This window comes from Hydractinia symbiolongicarpus, chromosome 8, assembly GCF_029227915.1.
Source record: "Hydractinia symbiolongicarpus strain clone_291-10 chromosome 8, HSymV2.1, whole genome shotgun sequence".
In the NCBI taxonomy this organism is placed as follows: Eukaryota; Metazoa; Cnidaria; class Hydrozoa; order Anthoathecata; family Hydractiniidae; genus Hydractinia; species Hydractinia symbiolongicarpus.
Genome location: NC_079882.1, coordinates 13,795,844 through 13,817,221, shown reverse-complemented (window position 1 = coordinate 13,817,221; position 21,378 = coordinate 13,795,844). Strand labels below are relative to the sequence as shown.

Here is a 21,378-nt window from a genome sequence, read left to right as displayed (position 1 = left end):
GATGACAAGTTTTGACCTCCGTCAACTGGGGGAATGTTGAATTGACCATGTGACTTGAACACGTGACCTTTACACGTGCGCTCACTTTTGTATATATTTTTCTGTTTATATTTTTGAAGAGCTTAATTAGATTTTACTTCTTGTTGAACGAGGTTGTTCTCTTTGGTTGATACCCCCGAAACCTCGTATTCTTATTATACAGTCCTCTGATTATAATTGTGGATAAAACACTTTTGCTTTCACAATTCCTTTTAGAGGAGAAAAATTTGTCCATTAGTTTATTTACTGAATAGTATGCCACAAGTGCCATTCTTCTTATAAATTTATGGATAAGTCTAGTATGTTTACTATTGCAAAAAATAATAAATGAACTCTTCCCAAAGTTATTTATTTATTTTGTTCCAAAAACTCGAAATTTTAAAAATAACCCCTGCCACAATAACTCACACGCATACTAATCTACCATACTGAACACAAAAGTTACGAAAAATACGAAATTTGATTACGGTCTGTTTTGTGGTTTCACATTCCTAAAGGGTCATTTAAAAGTAGTTTTTAGGTGTCGTAACTTAGCTATACCACATTATTGTAAGCTCGTGAAACACAATGCAAAAACATAGTGTTAGATGTGTAAAGAAAATAATGAAGCCCTAAATTTTTTTTATCTTTTTAAATATTTTTATATATATATGTCCAAACTTAATTTCCCAAAAACAATAATTACATTAATGGTCGCCACCATTATAGTTGGGGCGCTGAGTTAATTTCTTTTGGAAATTTAGGAGAACTTCTGATATTCATACAGCACAATCGTATATATAATAGCATTTAAAATGTTTACTGGCCTTCTTGAATTTTCTTGCTTGTCATATTTTTAAAAATAACGTCACAGCATAAAAAGCTAACAGCCACAATTATAAAACCCCACAGAAAACATATTGCCGTGAGCATTTGTTGTCAAAATGTAAAACAAAATGGGACTCAATAACTCCGAAGTTACTTTCGGCTCCGTAATTATGATATTAATGCGCATGAATCTTTTCACCAAACCTTTGTATGAGAAAATACCGAAAATTTTGACACGAAATAAGCTAACTAATTTGTTTTCTAACATATACCTAAAAAACAAGAATATTAATGTTAATCTGGAAATAAGGTTTCTTCATCTTCTGTGTCATTCTCACTTTCGTCATCAGAACTATCGACTTCAACATCATTTTCCAGAATTATCTCGTCGTTGTCTGATCCTTGATCAACACAGTTACAGGAGCATAAATCTGTGCAAGGCAAATCGTATGAGCTGCAAACACAAGTCTCTTTGGCGATAGATGATGACTTACAGCAAGAGAAGGAAACCTTTCCCAATAGAGCATCTGGTGCAGGTCGTCTTAATAGCCAAATGATCTCTAGTTTCCCACCGTTGAAATTCCATCTATGTCCATTTGGGCTTGGTAGGTTTGGATTTGCAACCAAAGAATTTCGAACTATCGCTTTGATATATGAAACTCTTATACAATGATTTAGTAGTGCATCTCGAGTTGGAGGAAGCTGTTGCAGCTCAGATGTAGGTTTACACGAACAGAACTTTTTGTAGCGTGCTTCATCTGTGTTAGTTGCACTGACTCCACATAACTTGCACACATATTGCTCAATGTGCGGAAAGAGTTCAACATCAAATGTCGCAGATATACCTAGCTTGGAACACATTTTGAATATTTCGTTAGCTTTCAATAAGGTGTATGGCTTCCCCTATGCCGTGTATGGCTTCCCCTATGACGTGAAATGCACTTGTTAAGTCATTACCTGCAGAAGCATGGAAAGCCGGAAGAGCCTCTGCAATTGCGGGACCAACAGCATCTCGAATTTTGGTCACACTTAAGATTCGTTTCCGTCCACCCAAACCGATCTGTAGATAAATGTTGATTCCAATTTTATTTTCAAAGTGTACAGCATATATGACAATGTCACTGTCCACAGTTACGATGCATGCATTATCAACGCCAGTCACGCTTGCGTGGTTGCAACAGAGAAATACCTTGGCATCTGCCTCTTCTTGGTGGTTTTCTGAGGACCATTCTTTTTCACAACATACACGACCGTTGACGACATATATTTTGAAAAATTTTGACAAACAGTAGACGTACAAATCGAATTTCATTGGACCAGTCGTTTAATAAAAACTGAGTGATTTCTTTTTTTTTTTTCGTCGTTGCGCATGTACTTCTTCAGCTGGGATGGTTTCTTTTGATCTCTTCGTTCGATGCATACTCGGAGTGTTCCATCCGCGGTACGTCCGCTTCTCTCATAGGCTTTTACAGAATTCTGGAAGTACTGGTCAGTAACGAAGTAGATGATTTGAGCCTTACACCGCAAGATTCTCTTTAAAAGAAACTCTGATATATCCCCGAATGTGAGGAGTGGAATACCATCCAATTGCTGCAGCAACACCATTCCATCAAAAATCGTACAACAATTCGTGGGTAAGGATTCTTCTGGATCAATACCGTCTTCTATCCTCGCCAACAACTTAGACTTGACTGTTTTCACAAGTCTCTCATCTGGAAGAGCAAGAGCCCAAGGGATTGGACTCACAGGGTAACTCAAGACTTCCTTCATCGAAATATTATTGCGGTTTTGTCAACTTTGCAAACACACTTTGTTCTGCAGCGATCGTAATGTTCTTCTCTTTTACCTTACACCTTACTGCAACGTCCTTAAACGTTTTGAGACGTTGTTTTTTCATTCGATCATGAAGGAAATTTCATTTGACTAAATTCGGAAAGATCGCCGCTCACTAAATCAGTGACATTTTAATCGTTTCGAATTTCACTATGAAAAATGGAAGTATAGCGCTGTTAGAAAAAAGTCATAAAAACTATAAATTAAAAAATAAAACAATATAATCGAACTTACCTTGCTATTTCCACTTTTTCGGCTGATTATTCTGTGAAAGCTCTTAACTTTGTTTCTTTCTCGTAATTGTTGTTGTGTATAATACATTTCACTTCTTGCTTACTTTTTTTGGCTGGAGAAAGAACGAGTTTCACCGGTTTCTTTGAGCTCACTTTCGATAAATTTTCTTTCGCACATTCATTGCAACCTGTTTTTTATCCCTCCTTCTGCTGTTGAAACTCCCGCGTTACCACATTTAGCTCACGAATAAGAACACGGGGTTTGTGTTGTTTGTTCAAATGTAACATATTTAGTTTCGAAAGAACAAAACTCCAAACTATCTCCTTTTACAAAAGCATTATATATTTTAAAAAAGGAATGAAATATTAAAAATTGATAACAACAGGTAATAAAATGTATTGTTAATGAATTCATTTTACATTGACCCCCGTTAAATAATTCGATCGGAAATAAAAGAATGTCTTGCAACATTCGATTTCATAAAAATATGGCGGTGAAGAAAAACACCGTTCATACATGTTTAATTTTTTTGTTTTTGGAATATATGCAAGTAGAATTAAGAAGGCCAGTAAGTAAAATCGGTTATACTAAGTATTTATGTATCATTTGGCGAATTTGCATGAACTCGTTTATTTTTCAGAACTCAGCGCCCTGACTAGTCTGGTTGAGTGTCTGGCGCGCACATGGGAAAAGAAACTTGGATGGAAAATAAAATGAAAAGGAGAGGCAGTTGTTTCATTCTGAAAATTTACTGAAAAAATAATAGTTTGATATTGCTGTAGTTTTGCAAATATTTACGTCATATATATACACTATGTGGCAAGCTCAGCACTAGCTAAAAATATTTTGCCAATGTAGGTGTTGTGATTAGGTAGATGATAGTAGATCTATTTAGAGTAGATTAGAGTAATTTAATGAGAAATAGTAGCTTTTGTGTACTCTTCGGTGTAAGTGAGTGCTTATTTTTAAATTGGCAATCCCAAAAATTTAATGCAGAATGAAGAAAGAAAATAACAAGGTGAAGTATATAAATAATTACTTCTTGCCTATAGCTTACATTTTTCTAAAAAATGACGAAAAAAATTTTCTTATATTTTTAGGATCAAACTACACCGAAAAAGTTATATGTACGAAAAGAATACGATGAATGTCATTGCAGAAACAAGATGGCTTGAAGATTTCCGCCATCAGCAGAGATAATAAGTATGGCATTTTAATATGTCATATAGTGTGAGATTATTCTCAGCATAGTCATAAGAAAAAAAGATAGTCTAGAGGCAACGACCACGACATTGTTTGCGCAACCTATAGATAGAGATAGATGAAGGATTACTTGGCTGGAGATGATCTTGATGATCTATTTGAGTTAATTGATGGTGGTTTTTTGGAAGATAATGTTTATTTTAACACAGAATTAGATGCTGTTGTAACAGAAGTTGAAAGCTGCAAGACAGATGAGGTTTACCGTTGCCAAAATTGCGATAAAGTTTGCACAACGTGGTCTAACCAGACATTGTGATGTTAAGCATGCCTTGTCAGAAATGCCAGATGCTAGCCCTTTTCTGTCCGTGCCAAAATTGTCAAAAGAAGAAAAAATTCTAAAGAAGCTACATCCATTAACATTAAAATTAATAGTGAGAAAAAGTGCTGAGATATGTTTTGGTGATGTTTACCTGAATCAGCAAGATGTATGTTTTCAGAGGATAAATTTAAATTTTCAACTGATGAAGCCGATGAACTTTGGAACAAAATAAAGCCCATGATTGAAAGTTTTCATGGTGATGCTGAGGATTTTTATTCTCATTTTTATGGCTTACTAGGGGATAATCTTCTACCCTTAAAGTTTGAAGATGTGACTTTAAGCAGCATTTTATTAACTGAAGTTGCTAATCACATTTTAATTCATCTCTCAGAAACCGATAAAGTTATGGCGTCTCTTCCTGATAAGATTTTGGCGATTACTGAAGATGAGCTGAAAAGTTTGCAATATATAGCTGGATTTATTGTACATAAGCTTCACACAAAATTCTGTTTCTCAAAGAAGTGTACTGATTACAACAAGCAGGCTATTTTAATTTTACAGGCGTGCAAAGTTGACTGTGACAATTCGCAGACATTGATCAATATACGGGACAGAGGTGGATTGTGGAGAGTGAATAAACAAAATCAAGATGATTTTCGAGAATAGGAAAAAAACTTCGATCGAAAACTTCACATTTCAGCACAACTTTGAAATGTCATGATCTTGTTGAAGATACTTTGAAAAACTGTTCTATTTTGTCAAACTTTAATAGTGTTTGTTATACTGTGGATCCAAAAGTCAGTATATAGTAATTTTTTGCAGCTTCAAATAGTAAATATTATTAAATTCCACCAACACTAAACTTTGTAGAAAAAAGAATTGTAAAAACAAACAAACTTACCTTTGAGTAGTATTATGGTTTAATCTGCCTAATTCCATAATAAAAGTGAAATTAGCATTTCTGGAGTGAATCATCAACAAAAGCCAATCTTTAAATTTGTGGCTATAAAATAGCCGTTGTGACACTTAAGTTCATGTCCGGAACTTTTGGGTTTAATGAGTCTTCTTTCTTTTCGGTAATGGAGTGTCATCAATGATGTTAAATTTACTGTTTGTTCCCTGAACATTCCCAGTAATAGGTCTTACGGAAAATTGAGCTTTGATGATTTTATCATTATACCCAACATCTCTTACAGAAGGATTGTCACGACGAGATCCAATTGCACGTTGTCTACCAAAATAGTTTTCTAAGTCATCCTGGCAAAATCTTTCTGAAAGAATATGTTTTTGAATGTTTCCGGTCAGTATATTTATTCAAATTTAGCACCATATTATCATAATAAACTTCATCGTTCGAAGCTCGTAGTATTTTGTGGAAAAGGGATCCAAAACATGGAAAAATATTGTTGTTTTTCATGATAGATATTTCTTAAGTTCAGAGAGTTTAAACGAAGGTTATAATATAAGATGCTGTTATTATTATAGTACGTAAAATATCCTTGGTTATCTTAAGTGAAAGATCTTATTTTTGATGTTTACTGGTAAGTACATCCAAAACCTACTTTTTCATCCTGTACAGCCATGAAGACTTTGTAAAAATGTTGTTAGGAAGATATACAGATTCTTAGTTATGAAATTTATTTATTTGTTATTATAGTAGTTTTTAGTAGATTTTAGGATTTAGAAATGTATAAATTTTTTTCTCTCACTTAAAATTTATTTTCTGGATGCCACAAAATAGTTTTTTGGTTGCCTCTCCTTTAAAAATCGCTGGATTTCCAAAAAAAAAATTTCAGCACTTTCGGCAACAACACAGCCTCGTTGTTCTTTTCCTAATTACGACAACAACTAAAAAAATTTGCGATTCCAAGTAAATTCTGCGAAGCCAAACGACTTCTTGTATTTATTTATCCTCCTATTATGCCGTCTAGTAACAAATTATTGTTTATTCTGCAACAAATGTCTTAAGATCTTGCATGCTGTTTATTTGCCACAAATATTCCGTGTTGAAGGTTCAAAACACTTATTTTGTTTACATATAAATTTTCGCGCCGTTTTTTAATTATGTGGAAAACGAAAAGCGGTCGTAAGCTTTCCGAAGTAGAAAACAGCTTTTACTGCATAAACACGCCCTATTGGTAGAAGGCGTGATGGATTAGGCCAGGTTCACTTAGCCTACTTAAAGTGAAGCTTGTGTAAAATAATACTCGACATGCTTTTGAAAAATGCTAGAGTGACGATTGTGCTAAAATGTTATTGACAGATGCAGCACATGAACAGTTATTTATGAAAAAGAACGTAAACAACTGCAGGAAGTGTAAGTAGAGCTGTAGCATGCAAAAATTCATGTGCGCAATATACAAATTAAAAAAATTAAAAAAATAGCATTGTAAATTTGACATTGTGCAATCAATTCCGTACACAATCGCGACACAGTAAACATAAAGAAATTGCTGAAACCACAAAAAAACACTACAAACGTCAAAAACATATACAGGCTGAACAAAAGGTCACACTTTTTTAGTAGAGCTGAGAGGGGATTGGCATGGGGAGGATAAATCCCATAAATCAATTATAATATATTTCTAATTATTACTATATGATGTTTATTCATGGCATTTTAACTACACCACATAGCGAGACCCACAGGGCTTGAAGCACATGACACAATGAAAACTTGGATATCAACTCTACAAGACATTACTTTTTTCCTAGAAAAGTTAGTATGAAACAAAAATTACAAATCAGGGCGATTTTGTGAGCAATGTCAGTTTTTAATACAAATAGCAAGTTACGATAAAGGTGTTTCTCAAAAACGTTCACATAAACCAAAATAACAAGTCACAATGAAAATGTTCCTTGATTGTCAATCAAACGAAATTGTACATTATAAATTAAGATATGTGCTATTGACATATATTACACAAATGCTAATCCTATTTTCATTGTAAATCATGAATATTTTATAAACCCAATACATACTACATAAATCATAAATTTCAAGAAAAATCTGAAAGTTCCTATCAACGCATATACATTTATATAGCATACTACATAGCCAAACTTGTGAGATCGACTTACTACCTTGAAAGACAACCCTATGCTTATATAACACAAGTTTGACTAGTAGGAAACTATGTAGAAAAAAAACCTCCCCCCTCTTCCCCACACACTGCTGTTACTGTGACTTAGTATAAAATATTAATCGAATCGTGTCTATTGAATTTCATCAAAGTTCACTAATAAAGATTCATGTCATTTTCAATGTTTGTTCGAAGTCTTCTCATTTCTCATTCATCTTTTATGCTATCTTCATTTTATCCTCACTTGCATGTAAGTCTTATCTTTACGGCATCATGATCTGAAAAATAAACACATTTTACTACACTACATATTTTTCTCGCCTTTTTTTGCATGGATAGATGTAGAGATCTTTGCTGACTGCAATTCAGTCAATTCAACTTTTACAGGTTGTATTTGGTAGTAAAGGGAAACTTTATTCTGCTGACATGAATAAATTTCAGTAACAGTGAGTTACCATTTGCTGTGAAAGAACCTTCACCATATTGGCTATGAGAACCAAAGAAAGTGTGATTTATTACATAGAATTAATGTGGTAAAACCATCCGTCGTGAACATTATTCCCTCTTGGCCTTTTGTGAATTTCAAAAACTTGTTTTGAGAGAATGTTAGTTCGCCGAGTTAGGTAGTTCATCAAATGCAATAGCACTGGTAACAACGATTTATCATTATCATTTATCATCACCATTATTTAATATGTAGTCCAAATCCCAAATGGTCCATAAAGAGACCTTAAAAATAGTTGACCATAATGCATTTGCTACACATTGAGTTCCAGCACTGTTCATATTTTATATTGGCCTGGTTGAAACTTCCTTGAACAGACTTGATGAAGTTGTATGTTGGATTACTCTCGTTATCACTGTCACAAAGTAACGGCCATATTAAGGTTGAACTATATAATGAATGTCAGAAAAACTGCAATGAAAGTTTCAAAAAAAGTGTTTAACGAAAGCAAACTACTCAACAACTGAAGTATCTCATAATCGTCCCTTGCATCATTGAACACATTTTGAATACTGTGCGCATTGCAGTAAAAGGTTCCGATAGCTGCATGATAAGCCTCTAAAGTGTTCAATAATGAACTGTGACTAAATCAACTAAACTATATTTCACAGAAATATTCACTATGATATGATGGAACAATTTGAAGAACTAGTTTTATAGTTATCAACATATCCGCACCTGTGTAGTTCTATTATAGCTAGCTAAAGTTTGAAACAACTATATAAATGTTTGGTATCTGATACCGTCAATGTGTTTGCACACAATATACAGTTTTAATTGGTATGTTTATTTCAATTAGTATGTATTTCAATAATTGTTTGCATTCAGTTCTCAACACAACGCAATAATTTCATTTTAATGGTCAGTTTGGGGCGAAACTGACAAGAAAGCAAAGATCTAGCCCCACGACCCTTACGAAACTATACAGACCCCTAGAAAAAGATAGGGGTATAAGTAAGTCGCTGAAGTCGAAATAATAGAGAATCTAATGTTGAATACCAATGAAAAGAAATTTTAATAGTATATTAACCAAATCTTAAATTCAAGAATATTTCTTTCACCTTTAGGTCGGAAAAAATAACACGGCAAGATTGATAGGTTTATTGATTTATTGATTGATTGCGAGAACGAAATAATAATAATACGGGACCAACGCGAGATTTGAATTTTCGAATAAAAATTATATACATTCTTGAATATGCAGCTTGAGTTTTTAAAACATTCTTCCTATCATACGCAATTATCCACCATGATAACTACGACAGATCGCTTACGACGTACGTCATTTTTTGCAATTATCGGGCGGAGAAGAAAAAACCGCTTGTTTTAATAAGATTTCTGATATACATCCGAAATCTTAATTTGCGAGGTAAGAATTTTTTTGTGGCCAACGTGGCCAAGAACCAAAAAAATAATTAGAATAAAAAATCCAACACCTTTATAATCATCTGGTAAATCATCTTGTTTTCACAATTTGTAAAGTTTTAGTTAAAGTCTAACTGCAAATTTACTTGTTTTGCACACAACATTTTGTTAAAAGTATTTTAAAGAAAGTTGGGAATATTTATTGCCTAATTTTAATTATGGATCATGAAGTTCTTTCTTTAACAGTAAATAAAGTTAATATAAGATCATATGCCCAATCATTCAATTGACCATTAACGGACGCTGTTAAGTTGCTCTACATGTCATAGTTGTTTAAAATTTCACTTTAATTCTAGCAAGCATTCCAGGGGATAATATCAGCAGTGACAACGAAGACATAGCTGAGGAATATAGAAGTGATTGTGGCTCCTCAAGTGCAACTAAAAGTGAGTTATCACTACTTAATTCCTCACAAATAGAAAAATGACAAATCGTTGAAGAGCTTCAAATTCACATTTGCTTGTACAAGATGACTAAATTATCTGGTGTGTCCATCTTTCTTTTAGAAAAAGTAAAAGTGCGAAATGGGACCAGTTCAATGAGACTTTTATGAAGACTTTTGGTGGATCTATATAAAAAAACAACGAGGGAAAAGCTATGCCCGTCATTTTATAGTCTTAACAGAACAGGTCTAGCACTATTTTAAAACTTAGTGATAATGAAAAACGAAGGGGAGAAGATCACGTGTAAAACGAAAGAAAAGATACATTCTTAATCAATGACGATAACAAACATTTTATTTATAGGTAGAGAAGACATGGAACGTTTCAACTTGAAACACAAAACAGGTTTCCACTGGACCGTAGTTCGGACGAAAATTAATGAGCGCAAAATGTCCGATGTGACCAAAAAAAGGCGGCTGTGTGATTTGGGAATACCCTTAATTACAATTAGGCAACAGAAAGTACTGCAAGAGTGTTTAAATGATTAATGTAATATTTAACCTTGACAATTTTCTTTTTTTTTGATATCTTTACTTATTTGGCACTGCAGAGATAATCCACACCAAGGGTTAACAATAATTTTGAACTCAGAAGTGAGATATGCGTTAGTATATACCTCTGAATAATTATCTCAATTTTAAACGAATCCTAAAAGAGATGATATTAAAGTCCAGATTTGCTTCTTTGTTTTGTTAACTTTTTCATTTGTAATGTTTCCTCACTTTTTTATGTAACGCTTTAACCTGTAACAAGACGTATGATATACGCAAACAACCTCGCGAATAAAGTTTACAAAAAGCTGTCTATCAAATTGGGATTTTTGTTACGAAGTTAGACACGACATATTTTACTATTCAGATACGCAATAATATTTGTTACACACTTATTTTTCAAAATTGATTTGTGAGACCTTCCTGAACGGAAAATTCCTCGAACTTTTAATTTTCGATGGGTCCGTCTTGGGTGAACCGACTGACAGGAAGAAGAAAGACCACAAACCCACAAACCCCAAAATTTGCGAAATTCAGTTAATTCTGCCTACATTCACTTTTAAAAAGTTTGGTGGAAACACCTTTATTTACTAGTTAGTTAAACAAGTGTTTTGAACACTTGTCTTATCTTTTTAAAAAAGAAAAAAAAAGTAAAAATAGTTACCAAGATGAGATTCGAACACACGACGACTCCCGTGTCGGTGCTCAGAGAGGCAAAAATTTCCATTCTTGTAGGACACATTTGCGTTTTAATACAAGCTCACGAGCTTGTAATAATTAGACAATATATTAGGAAATAAAAAATTCAAAACTTTGAGAATTGTTTTCACCGTTTTTATTGTACGCATTTTAACTTTAAAGCAGTACAAGAGGATTATTGTTAAGCAACTTTTTTCTTCTTTAGACTCGTTTTAAAATAAAATACTAACAATGTCAGGTCGAAAGAACATACGATATTATAAAAGTATCTGGGTAAAAAGTGTACTTTACCAAGCTCCAAACTCCCGCCAATGGTCCGAACATCGCTATTTACTACTTCCGTTGCACAAAGTAGCGATTCAGCAGCCATTTTGAATATCCAAACAATGTCTATTGCTTTGGAGACTAGTCGTTAGCGCCTGCAGAAAAACAACGAAAACTTATCAGTTACCCTTAGGTTACAGATAGATTTTATGCGTGGTTTAGCATCACAAATTTTGGCAAACAAATGCAGCCGCTATCATTATCCGTCGTGGTTCGAGCCCACCAGGACAAGCCTTCACTTCCGCCAATCACGAACCACTAACGGGGATCGATACTGTAGAAAGAGAAAAGGCAATTGCAAACTCATCTCACTATCGGACTGATATCTCAGTTGGCAGCGCAGTAGGGCGCTAACTCAATGGTAGCTGGTTCAAATCCCGCCCGGTCCAAGTTTTCACTTTCGCCGATAGAGATCACCTCCACTACTGAATATTGTTTAATGTATACGCCCGGTGCTGTGCTCTACTACTGTTCTAGGAATTGTGTGATATGTAATACTACTGTTCTATAAACTTTATAATATATAATACTGTACCCAGAACACTTCAGTATATATGGGCTGATGTAACGAAACACGCGACTTGGTATGTGGCTATTATTATCGGAAGTGAAGGCTTGTCCTGGTGGGCTCGAACCATCAACGGCGCTCGATGTGATCGACATAATTTTTTACCCTTCGCAATGTCAATGGTTATGGAGATCATTTGGAATTTGTGTATATGTCTTGATGTTATCGGCTGTATTCTTAGGTGTAGGTGTTTTGTTCAGCTTTCTTTGGAGCGGCTTTAAAGTACTTTTAATTTAAAAAATCATCCCCTTTGCGCGTGCCTGAATCAAAATTCCACTCGATCGCGGTCCCATCTGGTCTGATCCAGATAGAGAAAGATCAGCTTTAATACGATAGTAATTTAATAAAGCACACGGCATGAAAAAAGCTTAGTGAAAAACATTGTCGTTACAACATAAAATCTTTTTTAAACGTTTTTAATTTTTCAGTGTACATAAAAATACAAACAATCTTAAATTAAAAAAAAAGCAAAAATGACACGAAAAATGTTAAAAAACAATATCGCAAAAACAACTATGCGTACATCTTTTTTTGTGCATTGTAAAGTAATTTTTTCAAAAATTAAAAAAAGACATTCTCCGCAGCACTATTCTAAATTCCACTATCTACGTAAAATTTTATAACACGGTTTACAAACAGGTACTTTGTTACCAGAATAATGTCCCGGAATTTGCGATGATTTGTCCACGCATCTTGCACAAAACACTTTTCCACAATTCCAACAATGATACTAAACAAAAAATAACATTAACCCTATTGGCATAAAGTAAGCGACCCTCTTTGACTTAATTGTTGTAGCAAGTTATAAACATAAATATTTTATCTTTTTACCTTTAGGCGACTCCAACTTAATTACTTGTTCTACGGGCGAGTCGATAGTAGCTGGTTGATAATGATAATAATAATAATAATAATAATAATAAATAACAACAGAGGAGGGTGCTACGGACAAGCATATTTTCTATGTATTTTCGCATAACGCACACAGTTTATATTTTTTAGTTGCAAAGGAAAAAATAATAATAAATTGTCTCACTAAACAAATGTAACTAGCTGTAAAGGTGAAAAGATCAAAATACTTGCATGCTCAAAAACTTGCTTTTAAAAGTTATACAGCAAGTTATACAGAAATGTTATTTTAATAACTGTTTAACCACGTAACTATTTTTTTGATTACAAAATTAGCGCATCGTGATTTTAGCTTAATCGCAACAAGTTCCATGAAAAAAAAAATCAAATTCAAGTGGCCTTATCAATGGTGGTCCTAAAGTAACGTTTTTGATTCACCTTGTTTAGTATAATTTTAGATTAAGGATACGGTGACCCCCTTTAAGGTCATTTTTTTTTAAAAAAATAATTTTTTTAATTTTGATTCTATGGCACATTTTCTTGATATTTTTTAAAAAAAGAATCAAAATTATTTATTGTTAAGAGAGATAAAATGAGGAAAAATCTTTTTTATCTTTTAGTGTTTTCAATAGTGTGCTCAAGGTTTAAAATTCCTTAAATATATTTTATCTGTGGGATAATTAAAGAGAGTTATAAAAAATTGTATCTCCACATATAATATAGGAAACGTTCACACTTTAATAATAATCTATACAAGTTTATTATTACTTATTATCTATGCCTTTTTAATTTATTTATTAATTGTTTTCGTTTTTATCCTGTTATGTTATGTTATCCTGTTGTCTGTTTAATAATAACAAGACCCAAAGCTCTGTGAAAACACTTTGCCTTTAATTTTTAATAAAACATTCATGAGTTATTAATTATTCATAGTTTAAGTGGGTGTAAAATTCCTTCACCATGATTTATGCAGGTAAAAAGATCTTTGATTTGCTTTTTCTTGAAACAAAATTTTCAGTCGTAACAGTATATATTTTTGTCGAACACTCCTCTCCATATTGTCGAATTTTTTCGAAAACAAGTTTGTTGCGATTATTATATCTTTGGCTACAGAACTTTGCTTTTTCTAACGAGTTGTTGATCCATCATGCTTAAAAATAGATAAGTCAGTCATAAAACAGCTATTGTAACATAAAATATGCCATATTTTTGAAACCACGTGTTGTTTTGAGTAAAAAAAGCAAAGTTTTGTAGAGCTGAATAAGAGCTTCGCAACCACATGTTTTTCAACGAACAAAAATTTTACTGAAGGGAGTGTTCGATAAAATAAACTGGGTGAGTTTTTGTATATAATTTTTTTTCTCCTTTTTGGATTTTTTTTATGGAAATATTTTATCATCACTCCCGAGATAATTTATTTTGCTTTCAGAATATATATATTTGCTAGGGTTATTATAGCAAGCAGAGGAGATATTTTTTAAACTTTTTCTGCCTGATATTATTTTTTGTTTTCGTGAAAGTTAGGGTCGGTCGGGCCCGTAGAACAACTAATTAAGTTGGAGTCGCCTTATCGTAAAAATATCGCTGACCCTAATGACGTAATTAAAAAAAATTTATATGAAATTAATTTTTTTATATTTGTGAATAAATCTACCAAGAATTAAGTCCAGATGGTCAGTGATGCTTCACAAATAAATAGTTCGAGATTTATGGCCGACGGGCACTTTAAATGATATCGTCTATAACGGATCGCACATGCAATTCTTTGTACAGGAAAAACAATTACAGACCTACCTTTCTGCTGAGCGAATCAATGGGTTTTCCACACGAACATTGCGATACGTCACGAACTGAACTCCAATTTAATGCAAAGATGGGTATATCTTTGGTCAAGTCTGGTACGGACTCTACTTTGCGAATATTTACGTAATATTTTTCAATTCCATCTTTCTCAGCCGTTTCTAATATATATCGTTCATTTAAAACAAGGTTTTTAGACGAATGACTATCGCCCGGCAAATCGCTATCTTCTATGTTTGTATTTTTAGGGGTATGGGTAGATACGGAGGACTTAGACAGCCAATCCGTCCCGCTGTTATTATGTACACCCAGTAAATTGGTATCTGAATTTGTTCTGTTATTATCTTTTAATTGATGTAATGGGTCTATCCGCTAAAAAAATCAAATCAATAACCCATACATACGTTATGTTATCACAACGTATAATTTCCGCAAACACAAACATAGAAACAAACAAACACAAGAAAACAAACAAACACAAAAACAGAAACAAAAAGGGAAACGTGCACGTTTTTACTTGCTTAAGCACGTTTGACACATGACCAGCAATGAAGAAGTAACACTACCTTTTCAAGATATCTGATATGGTCTCTCAACGAATCATTGTGGTCATTTAATGAACAAACATAATCTGGGACGGACTGTCTTGGATGGACATTGTTAATATACCTGTTGTATAAACTCCTCCAAAACCTAAAAAAATATATATCAATTTGTATTGAAATATTACTTTTTTAAATAGGAAAACACTAAATTAAGAAATTCCAGTAACCAGCAATTTAAAAGATCAGGCCAGGTTTGCAATTCTAAATCTTCTGTAACATGACTCGGTTTATATAGTGCACAGAACACAAAACAACAACAATCTGTTTTCGAAATAGTCAACAAATACAAATATACACTTTTACATGAGATTTTGCTCATGTTAAATGCCTGTTTATGGAAGTAAATATTAACACGTGATTACTCGATAAAAATAAGTTTAAAATCAGGAGGTACAGAAAAAATGGGTAAATACACACACCTTAATTGCTGTGGAGAGGTGGAGGGTTGTAAGACTCCGTGCTCTCCATCTTTGTAGAATGGATTAACATAGTCTGGTAAATTATGCCACATATAGCCCCACAAAGAGTACGTTTTTTGGGATAATCTAATATAGAGTATACAATAAAAACGAAATTACAAGCATATCTATCCGAACGGTAATCTATTACAAAAAAATCTGTATGAAGGTGCTTTAGAAAAATAACAAGTCTAAATTAGGTAAAAATTTGTTTATTTAAATTTATTTTGTCTTAAGCTTTCATTCCAGATAATGACTAAATACTTAAAAGGCAATTTCCACTTCGTATTTTCCCAAGGCACCGAAAATTTTGCAAACAAAACTTTTTTAGATAACTGAACTAGTTTGACAAATGGACATACTGCTTTTGTTTTCTCTCTTTTTCACAGTTTCCCAAAAACGTACCAAACTATGAAAGAAATATTATTTTAAATAACGCGCCCACCAAATAGCACACGGTTGGAATAGTTTTATGGCTTACATACTTGTGATGAATACACGTGCTCATGGATCTCAAGAAGAAATCGTTCATTAAACTGAAAAGCGGCAGGGTATTGGTTCATTAGTTGCCACACTGATTCTAAGAACTGAGTAAATATAGGGGATATCTCCTTTGGATCGCCAGATAAAAGTCCGCACCTGAAACAAGAATAAAGCAACTGAACTGAAAACCAACAACCAACATTTAAACATCAACCAATTTAATTGCAAAAACAACGTAAATATATATGCTATATCCAGGATACCCGCCTCACATGCCGCGTTAAGCGTTTGAACAATTATAGTTACAAAAAGAGATAGTCTAGGTTCCCTGGCCGATATGGCAAATTATTCTTGTTTAGAGAGGGTGGTCAGAAATAAAAAAAAAAATGGTGGCAATAGACCAATGTTGTGGAACGAAGAAAGAGAAATCTTGTTGTGTCGCGAGATTATGTTAATCGAATCTTACCAGTTTAAAAAAAGCACCAAGAAAAGAGGCGATTCTTGGTCCAAGGTTGCTGTTAACCTCAACAGTATCGAATTAGTTCCTTCCTTCTCAGTCGATCAAAGAGCTGTTCGAGAGCATTTTGCTGCCATGCGGAAGAGGCATGAGAAAAAAGCATTAGATGAAAAAAAAGCATCTGGCATCGAAACTGATGTAACTGACCTTGATATTTTGATGGGAAATACTAAACAGAATTCTAGAGTATGAAAAGGAGATCGAAGACTTAGCTATATTGAAACGAGAAAAACAGGAAAGTGACGAGAGTAAGGTCAAAGATGTGAGAAGGACATGCATGGAAACATTTGCTGAAACCTCTAAAAGAAAACAAGATCTTGAAGAGGGAGAAAGACCAAAGAAAACTAGATCTACTGGAAGTAAAACTATAGGTTATTTGAAAGAAAAGGCTGAAAAAGAATTCAACCTGAGAGAACTGGAAATTGATTTAAAAAAGGAGCAATAAGAAATAAAAAGAAAAAGTTTGAAGAATCAGGATTCTCAATTTAATCGCATGATAGAACAACAACAACCTATGCTTCAGATGCAGCAACAGCAGCAAAACCACATGTCGATGAAGATGCAACAAACAAAACAAGCAGTTTTTGTTTTGATAGAAAAAAATTCAAAGAAGTGACAACGGGACATCAAGGGACATAGTTAACACTTAGAAGTTGTATTTTGTTGGTTTTTTATTTAAAAGTAGTAGTATTTTCTAGACATCAAGCTCGCTATTTTTCTTTTTTTTCCTTGACAATTCTCAGAATCTTGTCCATCTTATTCAGTACGATTTTACTAGGAGTTCTGTAGAATTAAGCATTGATTGGCTAGGAATTCAGAATTTCCAGTGATTAAGCAATAAAAACAAAATTTTGGTTATAATACAGAACGGAATATGAAAGGAACAATCTATTCTTTGGATCAGTGATAAACAAAGAGCAAAATGTATTCACAAAAAATAGTCGTCAATTTTAGGTGCATATAAGTCAAAGTACTTTGATGTTATGTTACCATACAAGCAAGTTCTAGCGTTGTGTAGCAGCAGCACTTAGTCCAATTTTTTAAATTTCTTACGATGGTTCAAGAAAGCAAAATATTCGACAATGTCACCGAACACCCATTCAACCGATATCCTGACTGAACTCATAGATTGGTTAAACAATTTTCATTTGGGGTTAATCTAGCGCCTCTTATTTGACTTCGTAGGTGTAGCCGCAAAGAATACGCAGGATCTCCGTAGATCACAAGGGATTGCCAGCTAGGGAAAATGAATGTTGATAAAGTTTATTGAATAGGCTTGAATTATTTAGTAATGCACAATCATGCCGTCTACCTTACATGGGACCCCAGAGGTTAGCAAGTAACTACCGATTGAAATTTGATGGAGTGTACTCTTTATGACCGTTGTAAAGAATCCTTTGGTTATCTGTTGGTCTGCAAATGGCCTCACTGTTTCATCGATAAATCCCCAGCAATTATCCAATGCAACACCTTTTGCATGAACAGTAGTAGCATGGTTGAAATCAGAAAGGAGTCGAGAAAAGTGCATGTGAATATGTCCATTATATAATTCGAAATGACGCTTAGCTCTGGTACTGATCGGCCAAACAAGGGTATCATATCACCATACCGACATGGATAAGCAAATCGTTTCAAAAATATACATAAGGCTTCAATTCCACTTATTACAGTTCTGTTGTAACATTCAATTTTGTCAGGTATCTGGAGAGTTTCTTTAAAGTTAAACACGTCGTTCTTATAGAAATGGAAATTTGACCTGCATTCATCATTACATAAAGAATCTAAATCAAGTTTAGAATACTTTCAATACGGAAAATCAGGTTTTTTGATTTATTCAAATCGTAGAGTAAAATCATCTCTTCATCATCAATTAGTCCTTCATCGTAAGATAGCAATACAATCTCTCTCATTTCCCGTTTATAAGGGATAATTTAACTGATAGATGAACACCGTACTAGATCGCATAAGCTTGCTTGCTTAACTATTTTAAATTTACGCGGCAACATCGTAGTCCAGCCCAGTCCCTCGATAACCGAAACCCGTGGTATATACGTCCTGTAGTCGTGGCTTAAGGTCCCTATTAATGATGCAGCAGCAACACTGTAGCTAAATATGAAATGGAAACAACTAGCTACGAAATCTTAAAATCAGTTCAGGGACCTTTCCAGGAAGGCAATGCTGAACTGTTTGGAGAAACAGCAGGTCGTCAGTGTGCATGCAATGCATTATTTTCTTTGTGCTGGGCATTAAAAAGGTTTCTTTGTGGAAGTTTTGGACTTGGATAACATTTTAATTAAAGACGATAAAATATGTAAATTTCTAAATTCGAGCATCACTTAGCTTTTGATAAGTGGCCAAAATTGCTGCAAATTTATAATTACAACGTCCATATAGGTATGTTGTGGCTACACTATTGCAATTAAAATTTGCAAATCTGCATGAAATTAAAAAATATATTGAAGTGGCATATAAAGGCAAAGACCTTGCTTACTCAGCTCACTTTCTATTGCAATTTGTGGATGGTAATATTTTTGATATCGACCTGCTACAAATTTCAATTTTCTTAAAAGAGACAGAACAAAAGATTTCAGAACAAAAAGAACGCATATCTAGCACTGTTAAGTTCGAAAAGACATGTGATGTTCAATTTGACTGACCAGCCGTCTTTTAAAAGTGTTTGTATGAAAAAAGTCAGAAATTATTTAATAAAGTTGCTGCATTTGTCTGTATAAAAGGCCAGTTGTGTTATTCAAAAAAGGTAAACATTGTTTACTTGATCTGCATTCGTTTAACTTTAGTAAGATTTCTTATAAAATAATTTTTATATTTGCAAAACCTGTGACAAAAGAAGGTAATTGCTATTAGTAAAAAACTAAAAATTTACGAATTCCCAAACAACCTTATAAAAATTTAAAGATTTGAGAGCGCCTTTCTAACTAAGCGGCTACTTTTTTAAAAAAATACACAAAGGTCAATTACCAAAAAATAAAAGGTGCGATTTGTAATGTTCCTATTAATACAGTTAACATCAGTAATACACTTCCCCGACACAGTAATGTTCTTGTTAAAGCGTAAATTAGAATATAGAGGGCATGTGTACTTTGGATCTGTGCGTAACAGGTTATTGATGCATCTGAAATTTAACAATCCACTGTATGCAAATATAAAAATTGATTTGATTGTCTTGATCATGAAATTGCAATAGAAATTATCAACTGAAAGTATTTATCTGAGAATTCTTTCCAGGAGAAACAAAAGGATTTGATAGTAAGAGAGAATTATTTTTGAGAACCTCTTTCATGTTCATCGAACTCCTACTGATAAAACTAATTTGATTGATACTGCATGTTCTGAAAACGAATTCACAACTATTGCTGATCTTTTAGTGCAAGAATTTAGTTCATCCACATTTAGCCCAAAACAAATATGTTAATCAACACCTTCTGAACTATACTCAGAAATTTGCTTTTGATTCTGATATATATATTTTCCTTACTCTGTTATTTAAAAAATAAATCTTAAGAACTATATTAACATTTTTTATGCCCAAAGTGTCATCTGATAAGGCATGCAGGCATGCTTAGTAGAAATTTTTGAGAGAAAGCAAGTGGATTTATTGCCACAGACAAGACTTTTAGTTTCATGAATTTCATCATTTATTCGAAAAAAATTCTTTATGAAGTTTTAGCCATGGTATACGTACTTTCTTTTCAACCCTTTCGTGTGCAGATTTAAGATGGAAATTTTCTCTATCAAATCCAAACTAATTCAGCTCTATTTGTCTCACAATGAAATAATTATTTTTTTATATATAGGTATAATTTGTTAAACAGTAATCCTGTTTTGCTGGCCAGTATCAGGTGAAAATATTTAGGAGGTGAACATGGGTTTTAAACCTGTATTTAACCACTATAAGGCACTTACCAACATATGCAGTTATCTCTCTAAAAAAGAAGGTGAATATTCTCAAGCTATGATGCATGCTGTTAAAGAAGCAGCTAAAAATATCCCAAACGGTTATTAGAGAATGAATAATGTGCTCATGCCTATGCTTCAAAAAGAGAATGTTCTGTTCAGGAAGCAGTTTACTATGTAATGGCAGAGCTATGGCTAACGAAAGTGTTTCTTGGAGTCATTCACCTGAAAAACGCACAAAAATGATTAAGAGTTAAAAGGAAACCTCTAAATTGCCTGAGGACAGCACATATCTCTACAAACATAACATGATAGATCGCTACTTTGATAGGCCTCACATTGCTTTTATTGAACAACTTTGCTTTGCAAACTTGACACTATCAATTAGCACCAAAAGCAACTGTGAATGATTCTCAACCTGAAAAATTAGTAAATAAACTTATAGAAATCAAACACGAAATCAGTGGTCAAGATCCTAAAACTCTAACTACTAAAGCAAAGGAAAAATATAAAAATTTGGCCAAGTTTCTTCTGTGCTGAGATACCATATTCACAATTGTTATAAGATAAATGAGGCCTATGCTCATCATGTACTATTCACGTTCTTCCCATTCCGTGAGAAAATATCATTGAAGCGAAAATCTTGTCACATTGTGCGAAGTTAAATAAATAGTTAAATAATAGCTAAACAAGTCACAATAAACTGAAAGTGGAACTTTTCGATGATTTACATATTTACGATTTAGGGTTGAGTTAATAACCAGCATGAAATCTTATG

The 21,378-nt window shown here is 33.4% G+C and overlaps 1 protein-coding gene across 1 annotated transcript in view; it reads right to left on the bottom strand.

The window, feature by feature from the left end:
- Positions 1-12,360: 12,360 nt before the first annotated feature.
- The window catches only part of LOC130655588 (myotubularin-related protein 6-like), a 33,845-nt gene continuing 24,827 nt past the window's right edge, over positions 12,361-21,378 (bottom strand). The window contains exons 11-16 of the mRNA XM_057458353.1: positions 16,171-16,324; positions 16,048-16,094; positions 15,647-15,772; positions 15,189-15,315; positions 14,617-14,994; positions 12,361-12,703 (exon numbers count right to left, since the gene is read on the bottom strand). Coding sequence (XP_057314336.1) covers positions 12,575-12,703; positions 14,617-14,994; positions 15,189-15,315; positions 15,647-15,772; positions 16,048-16,094; positions 16,171-16,324 — 961 coding nt within the window. The 3' untranslated portion in view covers positions 12,361-12,574. The remainder of the gene's footprint in view (positions 12,704-14,616; positions 14,995-15,188; positions 15,316-15,646; positions 15,773-16,047; positions 16,095-16,170; positions 16,325-21,378) is intronic.